At 44.1% G+C, this 26,545-nt stretch overlaps 1 protein-coding gene across 3 annotated transcripts in view; it reads right to left on the reverse strand.

Moving 5' to 3' along the window:
• LOC143512355 (coiled-coil domain-containing protein 148-like) overlaps positions 1-26,545 on the reverse strand; it is a 46,561-nt gene that overhangs the window by 3,962 nt on the left and 16,054 nt on the right. For all 3 annotated transcript variants that reach the window (XM_077002567.1, XM_077002568.1, XM_077002566.1), the window contains exons 7-12: positions 21,635-21,730; positions 21,136-21,323; positions 18,402-18,540; positions 9,830-10,036; positions 2,126-2,266; positions 476-594 (exon numbers count right to left, since the gene is read on the reverse strand). In XM_077002567.1, coding sequence (XP_076858682.1) covers positions 476-594; positions 2,126-2,266; positions 9,830-10,036; positions 18,402-18,540; positions 21,136-21,323; positions 21,635-21,730 — 890 coding nt within the window. The remainder of the gene's footprint in view (positions 1-475; positions 595-2,125; positions 2,267-9,829; positions 10,037-18,401; positions 18,541-21,135; positions 21,324-21,634; positions 21,731-26,545) is intronic.

Genomic DNA, 26,545 nt, shown 5'->3' on the forward strand with positions numbered 1-26,545 from the left:
TTTTATCATCAGGGTAAGTATCAGGCTCTGAGAGTATAGTACTGCCTCCCAGACACTCTGTTAACTATAAGAGTGAATGGATTCTGGTTAGCAGATACTGATGGTCCTCTGGTCCTCCAGGCGTGGAGCTGGCTGCCTCTACCTCAACCCCTCACCTCAGTGTCTGGGGAAGGACCAGGACACATCTGGCATTTGGATCTTGTGCGTTGTGTATTTGTTTGGCTACCTAAAGCTATATAGAGAGATTTAAATATGACGCATGATACACAGGAGAATATTAGAAAGATTGCCATGGGTTAGGGAGTGAACACGAGTGTTACACCAATTCCCCATCTTAGCTGCTTTTCCTGCAGCATGAGGGACGCTGGGGTCCAGTCCAGAGCTGAGGTAGGTTCAGGGCTCAACACTGCTGACTAAGCTCCGCTCGTTTATCTCTGCTTGGCCGTCCTTGGGCGTAAGCCTCAGTGCAGTCTACCTTTCCTTATCGCGCCTGGCCTGCTCCTCCATCTCCCCCCTGAGCTCCTCCAACCGTGCCTCCTCCCGCCCACGCCACTCCGCCCTCCTCCTCCCCAGCTCGGTGTAAAACTCCTGCACCTGGGAGGGAGAAAGAGAAGAGAGCTCTCACACACACATGCACACACACACACACACGCACGCACCCCCACACCACCACCACACACACACACATCCCCACACGTAAACATGCTCTCTCTTAAACTCTCTCTTCTTTTCTTAGACAGGTGTGTGTTGGTCAATGTCACTTTCCTACTTTTTAAACTAATGGCTAAACTAATCAAGAACTTCAGATAACTTCAGCAGGTAATTAAAAAATATTGTGCTGGAGGGGAAGAGGGCTAAGAGGGCCTCTGATATCCCCGCATCGTTCTTATTGATTGTTACAGATGGAAAAGAATGTGGTTTGGAAATGAGATAATGTTTCACGGTCTGAGAGAGGAGAAGGCAAAGGCAGGTATGTATGTAATCCATTATGGCCCAAACGACATCATAAATCAGTGACAACCCTGAAGGAAGTGACTTCATTAAGAAGAGCAGGAAGGAGGAAGGTGAGGTCACACAGGCAAAATCTCCAACATAAACATGGGAGGCTCCCCCTCACTCACACACACACACACACACACACACACACACACACACACACACACACACACACACACACACACACACACACACACACACACACACACACACACACACACACACACACACACACACACACACACACACACACCACACACACACACACATTCATCAAGCTAATGAGGACAACAGTGGCTGGGAGCCTTCCCTTACAGAGCACAACAGCACATACAAACTGCTCCTAACATAGTTCAGAATAATCAACTGCAAAATTATAAAAGTACTAATATATTTGCTTTTTATTTTAGCAAAAGTCATACAAAGTAATATAAAGCAAAAAGAGGATGGGGGGGGGGGGGGGTTCCTGTTCCCTGTTTGGCTTCTGTTAAAACTTTACTAAGTGTCTGCCTCAGGGTGTGGTGACTGTGCACAGTGGAGATTTTAAGGTTTGTTTCTTTGTTCCTCAAACTGTTTGGGGTACGGTTATGCCTGCAGCAGTCAGAATTCTTTAACTGTTATTGCAAAACAAAAAGATTTAACCAATATTCTTAACTAGAATTCGTTTGCTCTTATTGTTATCTTTGATTGGTTGGCAGGGTCGTTCACAAAGCAAAGCCCCCCAGACACCTACTTGGGAAGGTTTTTATGTTTACATTTAAACTGTAAACTTTATTGTTGTTGTTGTTGGTTTTTTAGATTTAGGACAGTAATATGAAATGGGTTTAAACTATTAATATGTGTTATGCCACAGGAGAGAGTGCAGAACTCTTCAGGGCTCGATTTCATAACAGTGCACCCAACTCCTCCATGGCCTAGGCATTCACACCACACTGGCCCTGTAAGAACCTGTTCAGTTTCTGCGACCCAGTGGTTGACAGTCTTGAAATCCTGCTCTCTGTCCAACTCCTATCTTTGCCTCTTGCTCTTCCTCATGCCAGCACATGTGTGTGTGTGTGTGTGTGTGTGTGTGTGTGTGTGTGTGTGTGTGTGTGTGTGTGTGTGTGTGTGTGTGTGTGTATGCCTGTACCCTCTTTTTGTCCCTGGTCCTCTTGGTCTGTTCTCTCTCCTTCTCCTCTCTTTGCCTCTCTTTCTCCTCCTCATGCCAGCGTTCTGCTAGAGCTGCATCCAGCTGTGCCACCTCCTCCTGTTGTTCATGCCACTGCTGCAACTACACACACACACACACACACACACACACACACACACACACACACACACACACACACACACACACACACACACACACACACACACACACACACACACACACACACACACACACACACACATTATATTAATTATATTATATAATAGGCTAAACAGTTTAGAGAGCAGTAGAATAAGATATTATATATTATATTATATGGAATGGGGTATATATATATATATATATATATATATATATATATATATATATATATATATACCCCATTCCACACATAAAAAGTAGCATTAGAATCTGATTTTAGTGCGCACTGCAGTGTTCGGATTCAAACTTGCCAACTGATTCACTGTCCTACCAGTAGTGAAACTGGTGTTTCCTTCCCTGCAATTATGCTTTTATATACTTTATATTCTTTTTTATAATTGCACATTGTCCCCACTAATTAGAAGTTTAATAAGAAAATTGGATGGCCCTCTTTGGAGACCTGAAGTAAAAGTCGTGACTTCCGGTAAGCTCAGCGTACTGTAGTTCCGTGAGACGATGTTAGCCATAGCTATGGTTAGGCAGGTTAAGTTGGGTTCCTAATAAAGAGTAACTGCCCACTGCTGACATTACTGATAACTCGGCACATCTGTGGCGAACTAGTTAGCTAAATATATCGATGTTAAGGCCATTCATGGGCAAGGTCTGTTCATACAGAGGTCATGCCAAGAAAAACAAAAACGACCTTAAACCAGCTGCTAATGAGGCGTTGTTTGAACTGGAATCACTCACTAAAACAAAACAAAAAAACTCTTCTCCGATCATGTACCTGATACAACAAGCGGTTTTCATTTAATGACATTCCTCAGTACAGCGACCGACCCCTGACCCGGAGTCAGTCGCTAGTGATTGTGTACATTGCGTACGCCCAGTTGCTTTCAAAGCACTCAAATTGGGCCTGAGTCTCCGGCCTGTCACGTAATGGCGCCTTCACAAGTGTGTACGGAGCGCCTCGCCTGGTCGGTGGCCCGGAGGAACAGACGGCGCAATCTGTTCAGCGGCTCCGACGGGAGTCTCCCCAGTGAAAACCCCGGCGTGCTCATAGCAGCAGCTTGTCATCAAACACACATTTTCGAAGCGTTAGGGAATCTGCGACTGTATACGGACTGGCAGCCTGACATCCACGCTGCGAGACGTCTTCCAGAACTGATTTGGGTTTCGATTGAATAGACGTGAACTTTTCGCAGCACCGGCTGGTCTCTCTTCCAGTGGAAAAATGGCCCGACAGCAGACGTTGCGTTTGTAATTAATACCCACAACACCTAGGAATGTTGACAAAGAACGGTTCTTTAAATCAAATGTAATTTTTACTGTAGCAGGCCCTCTCGTTTCTTGTGCAGATGATTTTTGTTATGTAATGGCAAAGCCAAAGGCTGAAAAAACTCACACCAGAGACAGAGAGTGTAAGGAGGGGGTAACTTGCTCCATAATTGCACCATCAATCACACTGCTCCCTGGCCCAGATAAGATAGCACAGTGGCAAGGGATAGGAACCAGAATGAGGCAACAAACTCTCACTTTCTCCACACATTCATTTTCTCTTTCTACCCCCCCCCCCCCATTAGAGAATGATTGAAAAGACTAAACACACATTATTTATTCAAATCAATTTATGATAATTAGGTGTTCCTGAATCTCTGTTTATTGTCTAAGACCACTGCTGTTATATTAGACAATACTGCATATACAACTCCATAACTCATAACTGTCACATTGGAGACCTCAAACCACTATACAATACTAAAAATAAGAGAAACGTTAAAATGCACAAAACAACGTTTATAAATGTAGCCTGTCATTTATGCGGGTTAATAAAAAGTCCCACTAGAGTCATGAAGAGGAGAGTGACATTTCACCCAGTTCAGTTCTTCTGCTGCATTGTGTTCCACACCGTTCTGCAGTGTGGGTTTAAAAGCAGCATTAATTCCATGGCTGCTTTTGAAATCTATAACAGCAAACGCCAGGACCTGATGTCAGCAGCAGCCAACGTGACGGACCCAGTTACATCCGTACGCGCACTCTCTCCTTTGGCAGAGGAGACGTTTAACAGCTCCTGTCTTTTTCTACCCAGAGAGACCAGGCGAGGAGTGACTTCAACAACAGTCCCACAATGGCACCGGCACACACAAACATACACCAGCATGACATATTACAGCACTGCAGAAAGAAACTAGAGAGAGAGGTAGAGCCTTGTTTCCACAGATAGAGAGGTAGACTCACGTGTCTCTTACACCTGCAGCTGCCAGTGTTGGGCAGAGCTGTGCCTACAGGGCAGGGGATCTGCACTCCCCAGGATCTCCTCCCATCTCAGGAGGCCTCTCTCCTGTACAACAGGGCCCTCGGTGGAGCTTCATCGTCCCCATCTGCGGCCCCTCCACTGTCTGGCTGGCTTACCGGAGTATACCGTTTGGCACCTGGCCGCATTTCAGCACCTCTGGCTGGTGGTGTTTCACAGTCGATATGAGCTGCCTGCACTGGTTTTATGCATGAACCTGTAGTTTATCTTATGTGAACTTGGTGTTTATTTGAGACACATTTGTCTTTGCACTTACTGTAGGTGTACTTGTATAAGTGATGAACAGGAATCTCATATTGAAATCTTTTGCTACTGCTGCATATTGCCACTGATCTCAGGAGGACCAAGCCAGGACGAACCAGCTCTCTGAGGTCAAAGTTCTCCCCACAAAACACACACCAGTTTCCATTTAAATGGTCCTCCATGTAATGGGACATGGAAGATAAGACCACTAACCTCCCAGATGAAGACGTTCAGCATCTGGACATAGGATCTGATCATTTTAAACTATAACACTTTTAGATGATTCTATGAAAACTTTGGATTGTGGTAAATCTCAACCATTGCTCTGTTTGATTCAATAATTAAAAAGTTCTACCTTGAATCCTTTTGTCAACTAAATTATTACATTTCATTTCAACATATCAGTGTCCAAATCACTATGTTTGGAGAACAAAGCCTCCACTGAGACTCGTCATTCTGCAAGGGACATAAGTTCACATAAACCCTGTGATATTTCAGTCTGTTCTTACATAATTAAAAATCTGAACCTTTTCATGTCTTTATGGATGTAAGGGACATTACTACTAGTCAGCCAATCACATTTCTTGGATTCTTAACCTGGCATCAATCAATCAATCAATCAATCAAATTTTATTTATATAGCGCTTTTTACAACAGTTGTTGTCACAAAGCAGCTTTACAAGTGCCGAGTCCTAGCCCCCAGTGAGCAAGCCAAGGGCGACATTGCTTTGGCGACAGTGTGTCAGGCTATAAGGGCTGCACGATATATTGTCTGGGTTTGTTATCGCGATACTGACCTTTGTCATACTGTGTAACTAATCAGCATATACCTGAGCAGAGCAGAGAAATTTATTTCCACAGATCCCACACAAAGCCAAATCATGTGCAGAACATGTGTGTGTGAGTGCCATTGGGGATCTGAAAAACACTTCTTGGGCCTCTTGAAACACCTGTGCCACGACCCCCCATCACCTCCCAAACGGATTACCTCCCCCTGCTGCTCACAGACGCCCGAAACGCAAGCACTCCTCATCACTCCGCAAGCCGAGAAAAGCAGCTGCCCTAACCATGGAGAAATAAATGAAAGGAGACGCTGCCATTTTCAAAATTAAATCACATTTTGCCACATCCCCTTTATAAGTGGGAGAAATTAGAGTCTGAGTGATTTTGTAACTAGGCTGAGTAGGGCTGGGTATTGATTCAAATTCCAAGAATCGATCCGATTCCGATTATGAAGATTAAGAATCGATTTTTTTCGATTTAATCCGATTTAATCGATTCGATCCAATTCGATCCAATTCGGGGTTTAGTGTTATTAAAAATGTATTTGAGCTGTTTCCTGACTGTGTACAGAAGCAACATGTTAAAACTAGTATTATATCGATATTAATCAGCAAATAGTTACTGGTAGTTGGTAGTTACTGATGGCTGGAAGACTGGTGAAAAGGGTCATCATAAATCTACCTTCAAGAAAGGTAATCCAGGACAATAAACAGAGGACATATTTGAGGTGTCTATATCTGCAACAGTGGGCTCCTACTGGGACACTAACCAGTGCATTATTATTATGATTGAAATAATTAAGAATTCACCCATAAGCTGTTGCTACCAAATGCATTTTTATTTTAAAAGTGCTCAAACTTAATAAACTGAAAGTATAAAATGTAAACGTGTATTTTTCTTTAAAGTGAGAATATAAGAACAGAACTCTCACGTTACGGTCCCCGACCCCTCCGTTTTGGGCGCGTTAAGCTGGGCGTACACTGTGCGATTTTTGGCCCATTTTCAGCCGATTTTTCACTCGTGCGACTATTTTTGCGATCGGGCCGAGTTTCGGCTCAATCGCGTGTCATGCATCGTATAGTTTACACAGGTAAACGAGGAGCGATTCACACCTCACGACCAACTCCCGATCAGAAATCGCAGCGTCGCAAGAATATCAAACATGTTTGAAATTCAAATCGCTCCTCGTGAGATCGCATGAGAGCCTCGGGTCGTATAGTGTGAGTATATGAATCGTGAGCTGTGAACTTTTAAACCCTGCGATTTAGTCGTACAGTTTGAGCTGGAGCGGAGTACATGATTTAAAATATCGTACAGTGTATGCCCAGCTTTAACGTCGTCTGCGTCTAATCGTCTACGTCGGTGTATCTCCGTGGGTGCGGGTGCGTCTTGTGATAGTCCTCACCTGTGGCTCGTCTCGTAATCACGTGGGGTTGATGTGGTTTGTCTATTTAATTTGCGCTCGCGCAGCGTCCTGTGCTCGTCGTTGTTTGAGTCCCACATGTTCTATGTAAACGTGTTTTATGTGCGCTGTCTGCGCTTCGGTAAATGTAATAAACGTAACGATTTGGAAAGTGCAAAGGATTCTGTCTCGTCCATCGCCTTGCGCCCAATGTTACAAGAACATTTTAAACTTTTTTAAAACTGTAAAAACACTGGGTAAACGGTCAGTGACACGGACTAACTGTAAATAGTCACTGACATTGGATAAACTGTCCTTCTGTTTTTAGATTTCCGATTTGACTATCGTCGTTACCGGCACTGTTCAACGCCAAGTCGTTTTACAGTTAGTTAGACCGAGCACGCCTGCGTGAATTCAGTGACGAGGCGGGGGTAAAAGTTCACAAAAAAATCGATCTTTGGACGTACGAATCGATAATCAGATCATCATATGCGAATCGATTCTGAATCGGAAAATCGATTTTTTCAACACAGGCCTAAGGCTGAGGTGTGTGTTGGGAGCGTGATGCTCCTGCATTTCTGCTCTCGCAATGGACTGGATGAGCTGGCTTTAAGCCACAGGGGACTAGTAATCAGGAATATTGTTTCAGGAGGCTTGACCCACAGGTTGGCAAGTTTTAGGGACCTGAAATAACAACAGCAATGATGGTAATTAAGTTTATTCAAATTGTTTAGGAAAATCAATCAGCTTGACTCATTTAAGTTTCTGTAATTTAATTTTTTTTGTACATGGTGCATTTACCTATTACCGCCAATTACATACCCGAATCACATTAAGGTAATGACACAGAGCAGTTATTTTTCTGTAAGTAATTTGAGTGCTCTCTGGAGGTAAGCTTCAGCTTTACGGTAAACTCTTGTTAAAGGTGAGAGAAAAATGCATAAAAGGAGAAAAGTCAGAACCAGATTTGATCGTCAGATATTTCTGCATTCGAAATTTAGGGCCCTTATTACAAATTTGAGTTTCAGTGAACAAGTTACTCTGGTTTGGTGTGATAGCTTGAGGTAGGTCCCCCCATACACAGACACACACACACACACACACACCCACACACACACACACACACACACGGTTTGTCTTATTTCGAGCTGCAGACAGCACTATCACAGCAGATGGTGCCACATCTTTATCCACTCCGGCTTCACTTAAAGACTGTCTGGCAGGCGTGTGGTTGGGGGCTGCACTCAGAGATCATCGTGATCGATCACGCTTTTTATAATGCCATCTGGAGCAGCGTTATGTAACAGGGACGCAGTAATACGTGGCCCGGACCCGGAGGGAGGCCCTTCCAGGTCACGCCACTCAGCCTCTTCACATTACTCTCGGAATTATGGGCCACCGTTGGCCAACCCGAACATTTAATGAACATGAGCGGCTGCTGAACATAAATCAGGAACCTTTCACCCACAGAGGGCAGGGAACATAGGGTGTGTTGCACCAGAGAGTGATAAGCTCAATTCACACTGCTGGAGGTGAGAGAGAAGACTTTCTAATAGGGTGGGTATACATTTTAGCGGAGCTCCAACCACAAGGGAGGGAATATCGTGGAAAAAAATTGTTTACAGAAAGGCATGTCTGCCATTTGCTGCTGAATGGCTGTGATGGCGTTTCTGAGGAAAGCAGTCCTTGTTAGTTTACACGTGACACAGGACACACACGTCTGCTTTACACGTGACGTCTGCTGAGGGCGAGCAACAGGGTTTTCTGGTCGACCGGCTGCTACGTTCGGATGATGAGACTGACGGCACGGTCTGTGGAGTACTGCAGCAGTGTGGAGCATCGATCAAGGACATCTCCCACTGACAGCCGTGGAGGTGGGAGTGGGTTAGATGTAGTTGGTTAGTGGGTAAAATGTAGTGGGTTAAATGTCATGTACTAGTGGGTTAAATGTAATGGGTTAGTGAGTTAAATGTTGCAAGAGAACAGAAGATGCACACTTCTGCATGCATGAACATGCACAAACGCGCGCACACACACACACACACACACACACACACACACACACACACACACACACACACACACACACACACACACACCACAGCCAATGAAAGCACAGCTGATTCTTGATTAATGATGGAAAGAGAACGCGAGAAATACAGAGCGCAATAAGTGACAGAATGAGAGAGAGGGAGCGAGGGAGAGGGAGAGACAGAGAGAGAGAATGAGAGTAAGAAGAAGAAAGACACAGAGCTTTTGAATCGACATGCCGACAGCCCATCTATCCTGGGCTGAGCTCTGAGAGCTGTCCTGGCCTGATAAAGCCTGAGGTGCTCCTCCACAATCTGTCCACATGACATGAGACAGGCAGGCTCAGTTCCACCAATCACAGACCAGGGGCTAGAGGACTGCCCCTCCCCAACCCTCCACCACTTAAAACACAGTAGCCATGAACACATCGCCAAATTTGCCACCAATGTTCTACTATGAGGCCTCATTGCTATGGGAGATTGCCACTAGGGAGGGGAAAGCTCTGGACACGATGACCTGGGTTCCAAGTTGAGCATGCTCACAGATCTTTGATACAGTTCCAACTGTATCAAACGTGAATACACTAAACCCACTACAGCCATCATTTCATTGTTTGTCAGCTGTGTATGTCTGTTTGTGCATGTGTCTATGTAGTTTGTAAAGTGCTGCTAATTCCACAAATGTGGAATCAGGTGTGTGTGTGTGTGTGTGTGTGTGTGTGTGTGTGTGTGTGTGTGTGTGTGTGTGTGTGTGTGTGTGTGTGAGATACCTTGTGTCTAAGCACAGCACAGATGTGCTGCTGGTGGGTGCGGTCCCGGTGCAGGTTCTGCTGCTCCTGCTGTCTGGTTCTGGCCTCCTCCAGTGCCCCCAGGGCCCGGAGCTGCAGCGCTGTCCTCTCCCTACACCAGCTCTCCAGCACCAGGCTCTCCTGGGCCGCACTGAAACAGTACCAGTCCCAGCTCCGCCAGTGGCTGCTCTGAAACACACACACACACATGCAGTCAAACACGTAAGCACATGCAGGCACACACACACACACACACACACACACACACACACACACACACACCCAAGCAGCTTGTAGAACCTCATGACCGTTCACCTCCCCGTTATGATCTTGTTGAAATTGCTGTTTTGAAAGATGGTGTTTGGGAACTCCAGGCTGGGAGGGGCCTAGAAAACCATTTATATAGCATGTCAAGAAGGAAAGTCATTAGAGTAGATGTATGGGAGAGAGAGCATTAGTATAGCTGCAAAATGAGTGTAGATGAAATGAAAGAAGAGTCTCGATCTGAAGTAAGAGTTAGGGCAGAAGTGACAAAGGCATTAGTGTAGAAGGGATGAAGGCATTAGGGTGGAAGGGAAGATGCATTAATGTAGAAGGGAAAAAATGTTTAAAGGCAGATGAATTGGTGTAGAAGTGATGAAGGCATTAATGTAGAAAACATGGCATTAATGCAGAAGGGATGATGGCATTAATGCAGAAGGGAAGAGGAATTAGTGTAGAAGTGATGATGGCATTAGTGTAGAAGGGAATAGGCATTAGTGTAGAAGTGATGAAGGCATTAGTGTAGAAGGGGAGGGGCATTAGTGTAGAAGTGATGATGGCATTAGTGTAGAAGTGATGAAGGCATTAGTGTAGAAAAGGAGGGGCATTAGTGTAGAAGGGGAGGGGCATTAGTGTAGAAGTGATAATGGCATTAGTGTAGAAGTGATGATGGCATTAGTGTAGAAGTGATGAAAGCATTAGTGTAGAAGGGGAGGGGCATTAGTGTAGAAGGGAAGAGGAATTAGTGTAGAAGTGATGATGGCATTAGTGTAGAAAAGGAGGGGCATTAGTGTAGAAGTGATAAAGGCATTAGTGTAGAAAAGGAGGGGCATTAGTGTAGAAGGGGAGGGGCATTAGTGTAGAAGGGAAGAGGAATTAGTGTAGAAGTGATGATGGCATTAGTGTAGAAGGGAAGAGGAATTAGTGTAGAAGTGATGATGGCATTAGAGTAGAAGGGGAGGGGCATTAGTGTAGAAAAGGAGGGGCATTAGTGTAGAAAAGGAGGGGCATTAGTGTAGAAGTGATGATGGCATTAGTGTAGAAGTGATGATGGCATTAGTGTAGAAGTGATGAAAGCATTAGTGTAGAAGGGGAGGGGCATTAGTGTAGAAGGGAAGAGGAATTAGTGTAGAAGTGATGATGGCATTAGTGTAGAAAAGGAGGGGCATTAGTGTAGAAGTGATAAAGGCATTAGTGTAGAAAAGGAGGGGCATTAGTGTAGAAGGGGAGGGGCATTAGTGTAGAAGGGAAGAGGAATTAGTGTAGAAGTGATGATGGCATTAGTGTAGAAGGGAAGAGGAATTAGTGTAGAAGTGATGATGGCATTAGTGTAGAAGGGGAGGGGCATTAGTGTAGAAAAGGAGGGGCATTAGTGTAGAAGTGATGATGGCATTAGTGTAGAAGTGATGATGGCATTAGTGTAGAAGGGGAGGGGCATTAGTGTAGAAGGGAAGAGGCATTAGTGTAGAAGGGGAGGGGCATTAGTGTAGAAGGGAAGAGGAATTAGTGTAGAAGGGATGAAGGCATTAGTGTAGAAGTGATGAAAGCATTAGTGTAGAAGGGGAGGGGCATTAGTGTAGAAGGGAAGATGAATTAGTGTAGAAGTGATGATGGCATTAGTGTAGAAGTGATGAAAGCATTAGTGTAGAAGGGGAGGGGCATTAGTGTAGAAGGGAAGAGGCATTAGTGTAGAAGGGAAGAGGAATTAGTGTAGAAGTGATGATGGCATTAGTGTAGAAAAGGAGGGGCATTAGTGTAGAAGTGATAAAGGCATTAGTGTAGAAAAGGAGGGGCATTAGTGTAGAAGGGGAGGGGCATTAGTGTAGAAGGGAAGAGGAATTAGTGTAGAAGTGATGATGGCATTAGTGTAGAAGGGAAGAGGAATTAGTGTAGAAGTGATGATGGCATTAGTGTAGAAGGGGAGGGGCATTAGTGTAGAAGGGGAGGGGCATTAGTGTAGAAGGGAAGAGGAATTAGTGTAGAAGTGATGATGGCATTAGTGTAGAAGGGAAGAGGAATTAGTGTAGAAGTGATGATGGCATTAGTGTAGAAGGGGAGGGGCATTAGTGTAGAAGGGAAGAGGCATTAGTGTAGAAGGGAAGAGGAATTAGTGTAGAAGTGATGATGGCATTAGTGTAGAAAAGGAGGGGCATTAGTGTAGAAGTGATAAAGGCATTAGTGTAGAAAAGGAGGGGCATTAGTGTAGAAGGGGAGGGGCATTAGTGTAGAAGGGAAGAGGAATTAGTGTAGAAGTGATGATGGCATTAGTGTAGAAGGGAAGAGGAATTAGTGTAGAAGTGATGATGGCATTAGTGTAGAAGGGGAGGGGCATTAGTGTAGAAAAGGAGGGGCATTAGTGTAGAAGTGATGATGGCATTAGTGTAGAAGTGATGATGGCATTAGTGTAGAAGGGGAGGGGCATTAGTGTAGAAGGGAAGAGGCATTAGTGTAGAAGGGGAGGGGCATTAGTGTAGAAGGGAAGAGGAATTAGTGTAGAAGGGATGAAGGCATTAGTGTAGAAGTGATGAAAGCATTAGTGTAGAAGGGGAGGGGCATTAGTGTAGAAGGGAAGAGGAATTAGTGTAGAAGTGATGATGGCATTAGTGTAGAAGTGATGAAAGCATTAGTGTAGAAGGGGAGGGGCATTAGTGTAGAAGGGAAGAGGCATTAGTGTAGAAGGGAAGAGGAATTAGTGTAGAAGTGATGATGGCATTAGTGTAGAAAAGGAGGGGCATTAGTGTAGAAGTGATGAAGGCATTAGTGTAGAAAAGGAGGGGCATTAGTGTAGAAGGGAAGAGGAATTAGTGTAGAAGTGATGATGGCATTAGTGTAGAAAAGAAGGGGCATTAGTGTAGAAGTGATGACAGCATTAGTGTAGAAGGGGAGGGGCATTAGTGTAGAAGTGATGATGGCATTAGTGTAGAAGTGATGATGGCATTAGTGTAGAAGTGATGAAAGCATTAGTGTAGAAGGGGAGGGGCATTAGTGTAGAAGGGAAGAGGAATTAGTGTAGAAGTGATGATGGCATTAGTGTAGAAAAGGAGGGGCATTAGTGTAGAAGTGATAAAGGCATTAGTGTAGAAAAGGAGGGGCATTAGTGTAGAAGGGGAGGGGCATTAGTGTAGAAGGGAAGAGGAATTAGTGTAGAAGTGATGATGGCATTAGTGTAGAAGGGAAGAGGAATTAGTGTAGAAGTGATGATGGCATTAGAGTAGAAGGGGAGGGGCATTAGTGTAGAAAAGGAGGGGCATTAGTGTAGAAAAGGAGGGGCATTAGTGTAGAAGTGATGATGGCATTAGTGTAGAAGTGATGATGGCATTAGTGTAGAAGTGATGAAAGCATTAGTGTAGAAGGGGAGGGGCATTAGTGTAGAAGGGAAGAGGAATTAGTGTAGAAGTGATGATGGCATTAGTGTAGAAAAGGAGGGGCATTAGTGTAGAAGTGATAAAGGCATTAGTGTAGAAAAGGAGGGGCATTAGTGTAGAAGGGGAGGGGCATTAGTGTAGAAGGGAAGAGGAATTAGTGTAGAAGTGATGATGGCATTAGTGTAGAAGGGAAGAGGAATTAGTGTAGAAGTGATGATGGCATTAGTGTAGAAGGGGAGGGGCATTAGTGTAGAAAAGGAGGGGCATTAGTGTAGAAGTGATGATGGCATTAGTGTAGAAAAGGAGGGGCATTAGTGTAGAAGTGATAAAGGCATTAGTGTAGAAAAGGAGGGGCATTAGTGTAGAAGGGGAGGGGCATTAGTGTAGAAGGGAAGAGGAATTAGTGTAGAAGTGATGATGGCATTAGTGTAGAAGGGAAGAGGAATTAGTGTAGAAGTGATGATGGCATTAGTGTAGAAGGGGAGGGGCATTAGTGTAGAAGGGGAGGGGCATTAGTGTAGAAGGGAAGAGGAATTAGTGTAGAAGTGATGATGGCATTAGTGTAGAAGGGAAGAGGAATTAGTGTAGAAGTGATGATGGCATTAGTGTAGAAGGGGAGGGGCATTAGTGTAGAAGGGAAGAGGCATTAGTGTAGAAGGGAAGAGGAATTAGTGTAGAAGTGATGATGGCATTAGTGTAGAAAAGGAGGGGCATTAGTGTAGAAGTGATAAAGGCATTAGTGTAGAAAAGGAGGGGCATTAGTGTAGAAGGGGAGGGGCATTAGTGTAGAAGGGAAGAGGAATTAGTGTAGAAGTGATGATGGCATTAGTGTAGAAGGGAAGAGGAATTAGTGTAGAAGTGATGATGGCATTAGTGTAGAAGGGGAGGGGCATTAGTGTAGAAAAGGAGGGGCATTAGTGTAGAAGTGATGATGGCATTAGTGTAGAAGTGATGATGGCATTAGTGTAGAAGGGGAGGGGCATTAGTGTAGAAGGGAAGAGGCATTAGTGTAGAAGGGGAGGGGCATTAGTGTAGAAGGGAAGAGGAATTAGTGTAGAAGGGATGAAGGCATTAGTGTAGAAGTGATGAAAGCATTAGTGTAGAAGGGGAGGGGCATTAGTGTAGAAGGGAAGAGGAATTAGTGTAGAAGTGATGATGGCATTAGTGTAGAAGTGATGAAAGCATTAGTGTAGAAGGGGAGGGGCATTAGTGTAGAAGGGAAGAGGCATTAGTGTAGAAGGGAAGAGGAATTAGTGTAGAAGTGATGATGGCATTAGTGTAGAAAAGGAGGGGCATTAGTGTAGAAGTGATGAAGGCATTAGTGTAGAAAAGGAGGGGCATTAGTGTAGAAGGGAAGAGGAATTAGTGTAGAAGTGATGATGGCATTAGTGTAGAAAAGAAGGGGCATTAGTGTAGAAGTGATGACAGCATTAGTGTAGAAGGGGAGGGGCATTAGTGTAGAAGTGATGATGGCATTCGTGTAGAAGGGATGATGGCATTAGTGTAGAAGGGAAGAGGAATTAGTGTAGAAGTGATGATGGCATTAGTGTAGAAAAGGAGGGGCATTAGTGTAGAAGGGAAGAGGAATTAGTGTAGAAGTGATGAATGCATTAGTGTAGAAAAGGAGGGGCATTAGTGTAGAAGTGATGAATGCATTAGTGTAGAAGGGAAGAGGAATTAGTGTGGGGCAGGAGAAGGAGGTGCAGGAGAGGGAGGTGCAGGAGAGGGAGGTGCAGGAGAGCGCCCTGACTACTGCAGCCCTCAGGCTCAGGGACGTCCATCATGGTTGTCTATGTTTTGCCCAGAGGTTTCACAGAGTCATGGTTTGCATACACACGCACACTGATCATTAAGAATAATACATGCAATTTATATAGCTCTTTTCAAGATGCTGAAGACCGGAAGACCAGTTTACAGGAGCGAGATAAGTACTGATGAGGTAAATGGGAGGAGTAATGGCAAATGAGAGCCCCTGTATTGAGCTTGGCTAAATATCCACACCCCAGGGTATCGCAGACATGATCAGAACGATCGGCTGTTTGCTGGTTGTTCGTTTGAATAAAATCTCTTTTAGAGCTAGTGCGGGCTTGCCCTCTACTCACAAGGCAACCGCACAGCAACGGCCACAAGGGGTCAGTGTAGCATGGACAGCCTGTCTGTAGGCTCACCGTGCACAGAACCCATGTTGTGAAAGGTCAAAGGCAGAGTAGTTAGGTCTCCAGTGATGTAGTGGTCCATAGTTTCACTTGCTTTCTCTTTTAAAGTGTTACCTGAATACAAATATATTTGAGCGCAACAGCACTGTAAAAACATGATGCACAATACCCACTTGGCATGTTTATTGTGCTAAGAAAAGTGTTGCTATAGACAAATTTAGAAAAGTGTGTTACGAGGCGCTTTTAAGCTAACAGGCTAATGCGAGTCCTCTCCACAGCCGTGGGAACTTTTTCAGAGTCCTTAACGTCCTGATATTTTTCTGCTGTGGCATGCGAGTGTGATTTCATGCGGTCTCTGCTCAACATGTGTGAGCGGCTGTGGAAGTGCTTCAAAAGAACCTGTTTCCCCGTCATGGCCATCCATTTGGCCTGCTCATCTCCAACGAATCTCAGGGTGATTAAGTCCAGAGTGCACTTTCAGCCTTAGAGGGCCACTCTTAACATCTCCTTTATAAAATAGGCCGGGAAGGACTCAGAAGAGCAGAGGAAGTCAAAGCCAAGAAAGGGAGACGGAGTGAAACAGAGATGGTTTATTGCTTTTTCATGCTAGCTTTGCTGTCACGCTACATGATGTACGAGAACATAGAGGAATCATAGGAAGCGATCAATCTCTTGCTGCTGTGGTAATGTGGGTTTGGAAGGCTTTGGGGGAGAGGGGAGGGGTTCTCACTGAGTACTGAGTCCTGATACCAGAGTCCCACGTCCCGAGTACTGAGCACTAAGCCCTAAATCCTGAGCCTTGAGCTCTGAGCTTTGCAAGCATCGGATTTCAGAACCCAGCTGCTATAGAACCCCCAATCACATGCATAGTGCTTCTGTGGCTCAGTACGAAATGAATAAAGGCTAAACTCACATATCATTTCCACACAGCTCAAATAACCGACGCTGTCCGTAAGACACCTGGTCACAGGACAGATCTTCCCGTAGAGTTCCACTCCACCATAGCTGAGCATACGGTGGGCCATACTGGCTGAGGTTTAATTATTCTAGTGCCATGAACTCAGCAGGGCCATGGGCAACCTCTCATGGCTCTCATGGTGTGCAGGTTGCCATGTTTTAAAATAGGTTTTCTGTGTCTACAGTGGAATAGCAGCACATTCAGTGTAAGTAAACCAGCTAGCTTTTCCGCTGGCATCAGTCAGCTCGGTGTATCTTTGTGCACTTAATGAAGGACATGCATTATGCCGAGCAGCTGCTCACTGGGTATGTAATCTGTGCATATGCTAATTATATTTGATTAATTGATTTTTATGCTAATGAAAGGCTTCCTTGTTGGGTGGAGAAAAGGATCACTGCTCTGTAGAGAACCTGGACTCGTCATATGAGAGCAAACAAGAAGATGCTTGTTTAATGAGGCACGCTTCACCCCACTACCCCCGTGAAAGTGCACAGGGTGCCATGACTGGACAAATGGTTTACATGACAAAGAGTCTCCACACAGGGGGGTGGTGGTGGCATGATTTGTGAAATTATGTGTGTGCTCATATTGGCCATCAAACACATGCTGCCATACTGATACATATGTAAGCCACTCTGGGTAAGAGCGTTTTGACAGTGAACATAAATGTGCCGAGTGCCACATTGCAAACGTGATGGTGCGGTGACAGCGATTGGCATACACTAAGAAAATAAACACAGGTAAGATTTGACGCTGATGGTGTCTGCAGGGCGAGTGTGTCTGTGCGTGTCTGCGCGTGCATGCTTGTGTTTAGCCATAGATGCAGCACCAAGCTGGAACTGACAGGATGACAGGTCCCCAGGAACAAGCCAGGCACCCTGGCGGTTGTCATGGTGATACCAATGGAGGCTACAGCAAACGAGCAATGGTGTGTGTGTGTGTGTGTGTGTGTGTGTGTGTGTGTGTGTGTGTGTGTGTGTGTGTGTGTTCTTGTTCATGTGTAAGGATAATGTGTGTCTATAGAGGGTGACCATGCATATCCTGTACTCTGCCAAGCACATCATTCACTGGGATTCTGCTACAACATTCTAAGACTTTGTGTGTGTGTGTGTGTGTGTGTGTGTGTGTGTGTGTGTGTGTGTGTGTGCACACGTACCAAAGAAAATGTATTTTACTTGGATGTGTATTTGTGTGTGCAGGTGAATTTGAGGATCTGTCATAGTGAATGTATGAGACTAAATGAAAGTTCACATGAACAAAGCAACCAGATGAGAGAAGATTTACTGGACAGAAACAGAAGACAGAGTGATGGGAGAGACAGAATGAGAGAAAGAGAGAAATTGAGAGGGAGTGAGGAAGAAAGACAGAAAGAGAAAGCCAAAGATCTCAATACTGCCAAATTTCTCCAAACATTTACTCATCAAGACATTACAACAAAAGCAACGATTACCCTGGTTTCTCACAGGGTTGAACCATCTCAGGAGTGCAATATGTGTGACTGGACCTAGATCAGTCTGAGTGACCAAGTGAAAAGGGAACCAAACAAGAGAAACAGATAAAAGAAACAGAAAAACAGCTCACAACAGGAAAAAGAAAGAGAAGTCAATTTGTCTGTGTACAGGCCAGAAGGGGAAGGAGAAGGAGATTGATTATCACTCTGAGGGGGGAAATGACCCGGCCCACTTCAGCCCGAGTAACGAGGGGTGAGACGAAGGATGACGGAGCGATACACCTGAGCTGCTCTGCGCTATACCCCCCGGAAGGGTGGGGGTGGGGCAGGGGCAAACAGGGGACAGTACAGGGAGTGTACTCACCAGCTCTGCCCGGGAGACATGGGACAGGACCCTCTGTAGCATGTCCATGCACAAGCTTCTGTACTGATTCAGTTCTGGAGAATACTGACCCAGAGTGTGCAGGAAACGCAGGTGGTCCTCCTCACACCAGCCACAGTTCCTGATGTACACACACACACACACACACACACATACACACACACACGCACACACACACACACACACACACACACACACACACACACACACACACACACACAGTTGCATGAACACACACGTGCACACAACCACACACACACCACTTTCACTGTTAGAATCCAATTAGAAATAAAATGACCCATTGTTACATTGTTAACACCTTAACAGTGTAAGTCATCTTTTTTCTTTTTCCTATCACCAACTGTACTTCTTCCAAAGGCTAATTGGATGAGGAGATGCCCACTGTGCTGCACATTATTAGAGCAGTGTCATTCCAAGTGCCACTCAAACATTCAGCTCAGATAAATGGAACAGCTCTAATGCCATCCCAGCGTGCTGGAGGGGTTTGATCACAAATTGCAATGACAATCAGGCCCTCCAATTTATCTGATTACTTATTCCTGTGCCTGTTTACAACCTCTCCAGATCCTTCTTCCCTAACTTAAGTGTTTAGTGAGTAAGCAGTCTGTTTGTCTGTGTGTGTGTGTGTGTGTGTGTGTGTGTGTGTGTGTGTGTGTGTGTGTGTGTGTGTGTGTGTGTGTGTGTGTGTGTTAGGTAGAGAGAGAAACTGTACATGTGTGTTAGAGAGAGTGTGAGTGAGTGTGTGTGTGTGTGTGTGTCCGACCCTCCATGGGGAGTCCCCTTCCTGGTTTGAGTTGAGAGAGTTTGCCCTTCAGGTTCTTTTCTGAAGGATGTTATTGTCAACCACCCGCTCAGGTCCTCTGAGTTCAGCTCAGATTTTAATGGCCCCTGCAGAGCTGAGGAGAAGTGAGACTGTGGCCAGCCTCATTGGCCATGACACAGTGGGCAGAGCAGCGCTTCGTGCACACCTCCGTCAATGACACACGAGTCACATGACTCTCGCAGGCCCAAAATCACAAACACAATTTAGATCTTTAGCTGGAGTCATTCGTAAGCCCTCAACATCAGAGAGCCAAGTTCTACTCACTCACAGTTCAGAGACTCGGGGCCATTTGGTATATAAAAAGATCAAACACTTCGGACAGAAAGGCAGCCATAAAAAGTAAACAAAGGTTAGCTGGCTGGCCAGCAGTATGCAAATAAGAACTGGTTCTCACTATATTTCACTGGTGGTTGGCATTTTTGGGGGCAGTAAAGAGTTCTTAATGGGACCGCGGATCCTGGGTACATGGAAAACATTTGCTGACTCCCACATGATTTTACAGTTCTTGAAGCGAGAAAAAAACATGCCAACGTAGCAATAACAGTAGGAATATTACCAAAAGCTGCAAGCAGTGAGAGTTGCAGCAAGTGGAGAAAGACACAGACAGTACAGTCAACGCACAGTTCCTCACCTAGCCTACCGGGTTCAGCTGTTTCACTACTAAAGCCATTCCATTTCTGCTATGGGCTCACTTAAAAATGGATTAAAAGTACTGAATCATTTTTTTTCACTTCAAAGTGTTTTTAAGGGCGTACTCACACTAGGCACGGTTTGCTCGTTCCGTGCTGGGGCCCGGTTATCCCCCCTCCCCCTCTGGCCTGCACTCACACTGGCTTCAGCAACCCGGCCCGAGCACGCTTACGTCATCACAACGCCGCTTTATTTGGAAAAAAGCGCGCTCGCACAACACTATAGAGTTCACGATTCTCTTTTTATTGTATTTTTGGAGTCGTTTTGAGAGTGCAGAAACACGGTGCAAGCACAAATTTATCGATAATTTAACACAACGATTGTCTGCTAATCGCTTTGTCGCTATGACTGTTTAACGTGAGCGTCGCATCACTGATGTCATGTTTGAGTTCCAGCGAAATGAACCAATCAGACGAGGCACCAAGCGGGCCCGGGCACGGATAGCGCTCACACTAGAAGCGAACCGTGCCCGAGTCCACATGAATCGTGCCCTGGCCCACCTCTTCAAAGCGGGCCCGAGCACGGTTAACTGATCGGGGCCCGGGCACGGTTGGAGCGCTCACACTAGCCAAACGAACCGTGCTTCGGCAGGCAACTGTGCCCGGGCCCGGATCACAGAGCCTAGTGTGAGTACGCCCTAAATTCTACTCTTTATTCATTTGTGATTAGTACCATAGGACCATATGGAATGTTTTGTATATAATGGCGGTAAAGAGATTTGTAAAATTGCCTCAGTTCCTTAACCTTAAGATCAAGCCTCCTGATCTGCCAGAGATTAGCAGCCTTTAATGCTTGTATTGTGATTGTGTGCGCGTGTGCACGCGCTCACTGACTAGTTTAATGCCAAACACTCACATTACCGCCTGCAGCCTATGCATGTCCAGTCTGTCGAAGCCAATCATCACGGGCTCAGTTGTGACCACAGGACCACTGCTGAACACATCTAATTTGGGTGGAAGATCATTTGCACAGCGGCTCGGCGGGAGCTGTTGCACTGATACGAATGAATCAGGAACCACAGTGTGGCCAGAGCTGACACATCAGTCCCGGTGCTGAGCCTGCCTTCCAACAAAAGACAGGCGACAGCGGCTCTGTGGTCAGAACATGAGACTAGGTATAATGTGCATTGGGGTGTGTGTGTGTGTGTGTGTGTGTGTGTGTGTGTGTGTGTGTGTTTGTCACCTGCCCAGCACCACCAGCCTGCTGTGCACCGCCTCAAGCCGCTGTGTGTATTTATCTGACAGGGTGTGGAAGGCGGAGATGATGGCGGCCCGGAGCTGTGTGGACGGGTGATCTGCGGTCAGAACCTCGTCCGGCACCTGCGCCAGAACTTCCACACGCTCCGCCCGCTCAGCAGAGAGCAGACTGGCCTGTGGCGTCAGAGGAACACCAGGATTAAACAAGCAGTCTAGTCCGACACCGCCCCACGTCCAACCGAACTGATCAAGAGTCTGCTTTATCTATAATGTATAATGTACACCAGCAGCAGGGACTTCCTTCTTAGGGTTTCTGGACTGAGGTTCTTCTCAGTTTGATCAAAACTAGCCTCTTCCCTGAAAGCTACGACAAATGATAAATAGCATGGGACCATTTTCCGACCTTCACAAGCACTCTGCTTATACGCCTATAGAAATAGCATAAGCGTGCTAAAATATACAGTGAAGAACATGAGTGCCAGCACCTCCTGTCCACCAGTGGAGATCTCCTGCTGCAGAGCAAAGCATGCGTCCTGCAGTCTGCTCATCACAACCTGCTGCTGTTCCTTCACAAATGCCACCTGCAAAGAGGGAGAGACAAGGAGAGAGAGAGAGAGAGGGGGGGGGGGAGGAGGGAGAGATAATGGGAAAGAGAAAGAACAAGACGTGAAGAGATCGGGAGTGGAGGATGTTGCTCAGTGACTAAGCGTTCAGATTGTAGTCCAGAAACCATTCAGCCTCCTCTTTTTTAAGGTGGAGGGGGCTGTCATTTCATATGGGGCAACAGCAGTAGAAGATAAATCCAAAAAACACTGGGGCCGGGACTGTGACCTTGATGACCTGGGGCTGGGACTGTGACCTCTATATGACAGGTTTTCTGGCCCAGCACAAGGAAACTGCAGCACGAGTCTGACCTTTATTCACATTGGGGATGCAACATTTGCAGCACAGCACTCCAACCTGCTGGTGCCCTCTGGCCACATCCCTCTCCCTCTCTAGCAAAGGCAAAAAGCAATGGAAAGTCCCACAGAAGAATTTCTCTTGTTTCATTTCTCTTTCATTTGTTTCATCATTTGATGAAGCCCCTCAAAACGTGGTCCCTGTTTTGAGAATGGGGGATTTATCATTCTCATCACAGACAGAGTTCCCATTTATGTGCTTTTAGGGCAAGCGAGCTTAAGTTTCTCAAAGGAAAAATTACTTTCCAAAGGAGTTTCTCAAATGCCATGTCTCGTCTTTATGAGCTCAGTGGAGTAGCAGAGTGCCAGTCTACGGTCCAGGTCAGTGTCACAAGCTAGACGGTTTTTAGTAGCTTAGTGGTGAGTTGAAAGAGCTTAGCCGTAGGGAGGACTGACAGTTCCAGTAATGACCCACTGAACTGGGGAAACGGGCCTGCAGACGAGGTGGAGGTTCTCAGGTGGGTGGTCTTCTTGAGTGCCTTTCAGTGGACCACGGGGGGAAAAAACTTGCCCCAGCCCCAAATCCCACTTTCTTTCTTTTTAAAAACATTTTAAATCCTTATTATCAAGTACAAGTGACAGATATCAAGTAGAAATCATGACCTTTTATGATAATGGTAAACAACCAAAACCAACTTGCATAAACTAACTAACAAATATACAAATGAAAAAAATCTTGCATCAGTATCAAACATATTCAATGCTTTGATTATCTAGGGCAAATAAATACCAAATCACAGAAACTAAGAAATTCATTGTTTAGGTATCCAAAGAATCACTCCTTTCAGCCATTGAGATATTCGTGGGCTTCCAAAATGGGGCTATACACCTTCTTGCCTCTAGGAGGCATAGTGTTAACAGAGAATCCTCATGTTTTCAGACCTTCAGATTCTCAGGATATAGGCCTATATTCACAATGCATAATTTGGAACTAGTGTCATTTTACCAGTAACCTGACTGACCATCTATAGCACCTCCTCCTGTGGGGCATTCCCACATGCAATTAATTAATGCTCCTTTGTACAATTGACATTTAATATGATTTACATATAATACGATTTACATTTAATGTTTCTGGAATAGTATGACTGAAGCTGTAAACTTTCATTGTAGAGATAAACTTTCATTGTAGAGATAAACCATCTATTCAAGCCTGTACTGTAATACCCAGTGATGGCTGTTCACTATTGGAGCTCGAACAAACATACCTCTCCAGTCCTTTTCAATCAGATCTGTTTTAAGTATGCTCTCCAAGGAGCAATATTAATTTGAAATGTAGGCTATAAATTATTTACTTTAAAACATTTTGAGACATTTATGTTAGAATTAATTAATGAGGACAGACTTGATTTGATAAAGGTAGACAAGCCCAGGATAACATTAGGAAAACATTTGATATATAATACATGGAATACAAGCAGAGAAAATACTTGTACTTTTGATTAGCCTGAAGGCAGAAAAAGCCTTTGATACAGTATACTGGATTTTTTGTACTTGACACTTAACACAAAATTCAATCCAATGCATTAGAGGGATTTACCAACAACCCAGAGCTGGAGTAAAAGTGAATGGTTATTTAAAGTTTTATTTTGGAGAGTGAAAAACAGCAAGGATGTGATCTCAGTCCTATGTTATTTGCCATCTGTGCAGGAACATAGGCCCGAGCAGTTCGATACAGATCAAAAAGGCATCAGCATGGGGGCCAGAGGACACTTAATGAGCCTTCCTGCAGACGGTGTGATGATCTTTCTAAAAGATCCGGAATCATCTTTCCCCAGTGTAATGAATCTTCTGGAAAACTGTTATTTATATGCAGGACACACATGAAATATCTTAAAAACACAAATCTTATTATTTAATCGCTCAACTTCCCAGGAGTTAAGGCAGCAGTTTGATTTGAAATGGGATTTAAAATCTACATATTTAGGGGTGAATATAACAAGAAGCTCATAAGACTCATAAGAACACTGTTCAGTTCAACACTGAACAGTGGTGGAATGCCTCCTCCATTTGTATTTTTCCTCTGATCTGCTGGTATGATTCTGAACTATGTACAACAGAAATTAATTGAAACACAGTCAGGATTAGCTAATCCAATATCTTCTAAGAGAAAAATGACTCCTCCCAAAGAAAAAAGGGGAATCAACCAAAAATAACTTGGTTTACTTTTGTTACAAAACACAAATTAGAAAAAGAACCAAAACTGCTTAAAAGGAATGCCTTTGGTAGTAACTACAATAACTGTAAACAAAGAACATGTAAACAGTGGTAATTTGAAATAATTTACACTAAATGAGGATAGAACAGTGAGTTTCCAAGACCTGGAAGAGATCTGCACTGAGGAATCTGGATTTATTCAGATACTTACAGCTTATAATAACTATTATTATTATAACAGGAGTGAAATGAGAAAATATCCAACATTAAAACCCGGTTATAAAAATTATTTGAATGCCTATAATATTGAAACATCTAGGACGTTTTTTCCCTTTATTACTCTGATGGAATGTAGGCCATGCTCAATATTTTACAGTATGTAAGAACTAAATGGTGAAAATAACTGGATATAATCATTTCAGATAAGGAATGGAAAATGTGCAAAACACAACAAAATACTACAACTTCTTTGAAGTGGATTTTGATTAGATTGATTTTGATTACACCTGGGCATACCTTTTTAACTCCTTATGCAAATTTAATAAAGGTATAATGAGCTTGCATTTAACAATATTAGATATCTCGTTTGGAATCTCAACTGGTCCAGTTATCTTCCTACCATTCATGCTTGCAATAGCCTCATATAACTCATCCTTTAGGTTTTCACACAGAAATACTGCTAAATAATTTTCCAGAGGATTAAATGCTAAAACGTCCGCTTGTTTTTGCAATGATTTGTCATAGTTCTGTGAGCTATACATGCTGTGGTTATAAGCCTTGCATGTATTACGCTCTGTTAAACTACCTATGATTACCGTGTTCATATCATTTATGGCCCTTCCTGCATCTGTCTGTTTGATATGTCAGACTGACAGGTTATCCTCCTCACTCCTTGTTCATAAAAAAGTAGTTTCAGCCACATTAACCTTTAATGCTTGATTGCATGATATATTTTTTATTCTCAATTTATGTCATTCAGAGGGTAATTTTCCAGAAAATCTAAAAAAAAACATCTGCTTCCTAATCTATTTTACTTTTACCCTTTTTCTCTCTGCGTCTCCAGTTCATGCACTAGCAAACTAATGCCAAGTTCACCAAACTTAATGATAGCCCTGATATTCCATCCCCACAGTTATTGAAGATCACAGAGAAATATATGATCACAGGCAAACTGGCATTCACCCAGGACTAAAAATGGGCCCTCAATTGCTGTCTGTGAATTGTTCAAAAACGCCATCCTAGAGAGTCACCACGATGTCTCGAAGACACAAAAAAAATCACTGGTGAAATATTTAGACCTGTCAACAAATCCAAATTTTGTAGTGTATGGATAAAGGGCAACCTGGTGGAGGCACAACCATGGCTACAAGAAAGGAGGTTTTCTCCTCCTTGTTTTATCACTGTAAATCAGTTCACTTTTATGTGCACTGATTTGCAGGGGAAGCCAAAAGATCTTGCATTCACATTCTTGTTTTATGACCAAACATAGTTTGAAGATCAGGTAATGTATGACCCCCTGTAGCTGATCGTTCATCTACAGAATCCCAACTGGAAGCAAGCTGTGAAAACTACAATGATCTGAAGGTCATGTGGTGTGTCTATGGCATAAGTCTCCCTCCATCACACAGTGACATCAAGATGAAGACTAGCATTCCTCCTCCAGTGCTGTAACTAGCCACACTATCTTTCTGAACTACAACTGCCATGATGTCATGGTCACAGGGCATCCAATAACTTTCAAGGTGTTTTCATTTTAGTCAAGAGCTTTTATTCTGAGAAAATGTGCAACTTTTATCGCTTGCTTGAAAAGCTTCACTTTTATCACACAAGTAGATACTGGAATTTCATTAGTGTTAGTTTAAAAATATAAGTCTATTTGTGCTTTGATAAATACTGTAAATTCAGTATCTTAGAGCCACATACTCTAAAGACACCAGTCTGACTTGCAGCATGATGAATCCACCAAATTTAAGTTAGAGATGAGGTATTACGAGGTATTACAAAATATTATTACGAGTTATTATTATGAGGTATTACAAGGTGTTATTATGAAGCATTTCAAGGTATTATTATCTGGTATTTTGAGGTATTATACTCTCATGTCAGCAAATTTAAGAAGCAGATGTTAAATAGTCAGTCTTATGTCTCAGAATAACAGTATATAAAATTGGGGTGTCTGATTCTCCATATGTCATTTAGACTAAAGTCCTTTATGCAATGCTTGTATACTTTTCTAGCTTGCTGGCAGGGCAAGCCTGTACCTGTAGACCTATCAGTTTC

This window comes from Brachyhypopomus gauderio, chromosome 4 (assembly GCF_052324685.1).
Source record: "Brachyhypopomus gauderio isolate BG-103 chromosome 4, BGAUD_0.2, whole genome shotgun sequence".
Lineage (NCBI taxonomy): Eukaryota > Metazoa > Chordata > Actinopteri > Gymnotiformes > Hypopomidae > Brachyhypopomus > Brachyhypopomus gauderio.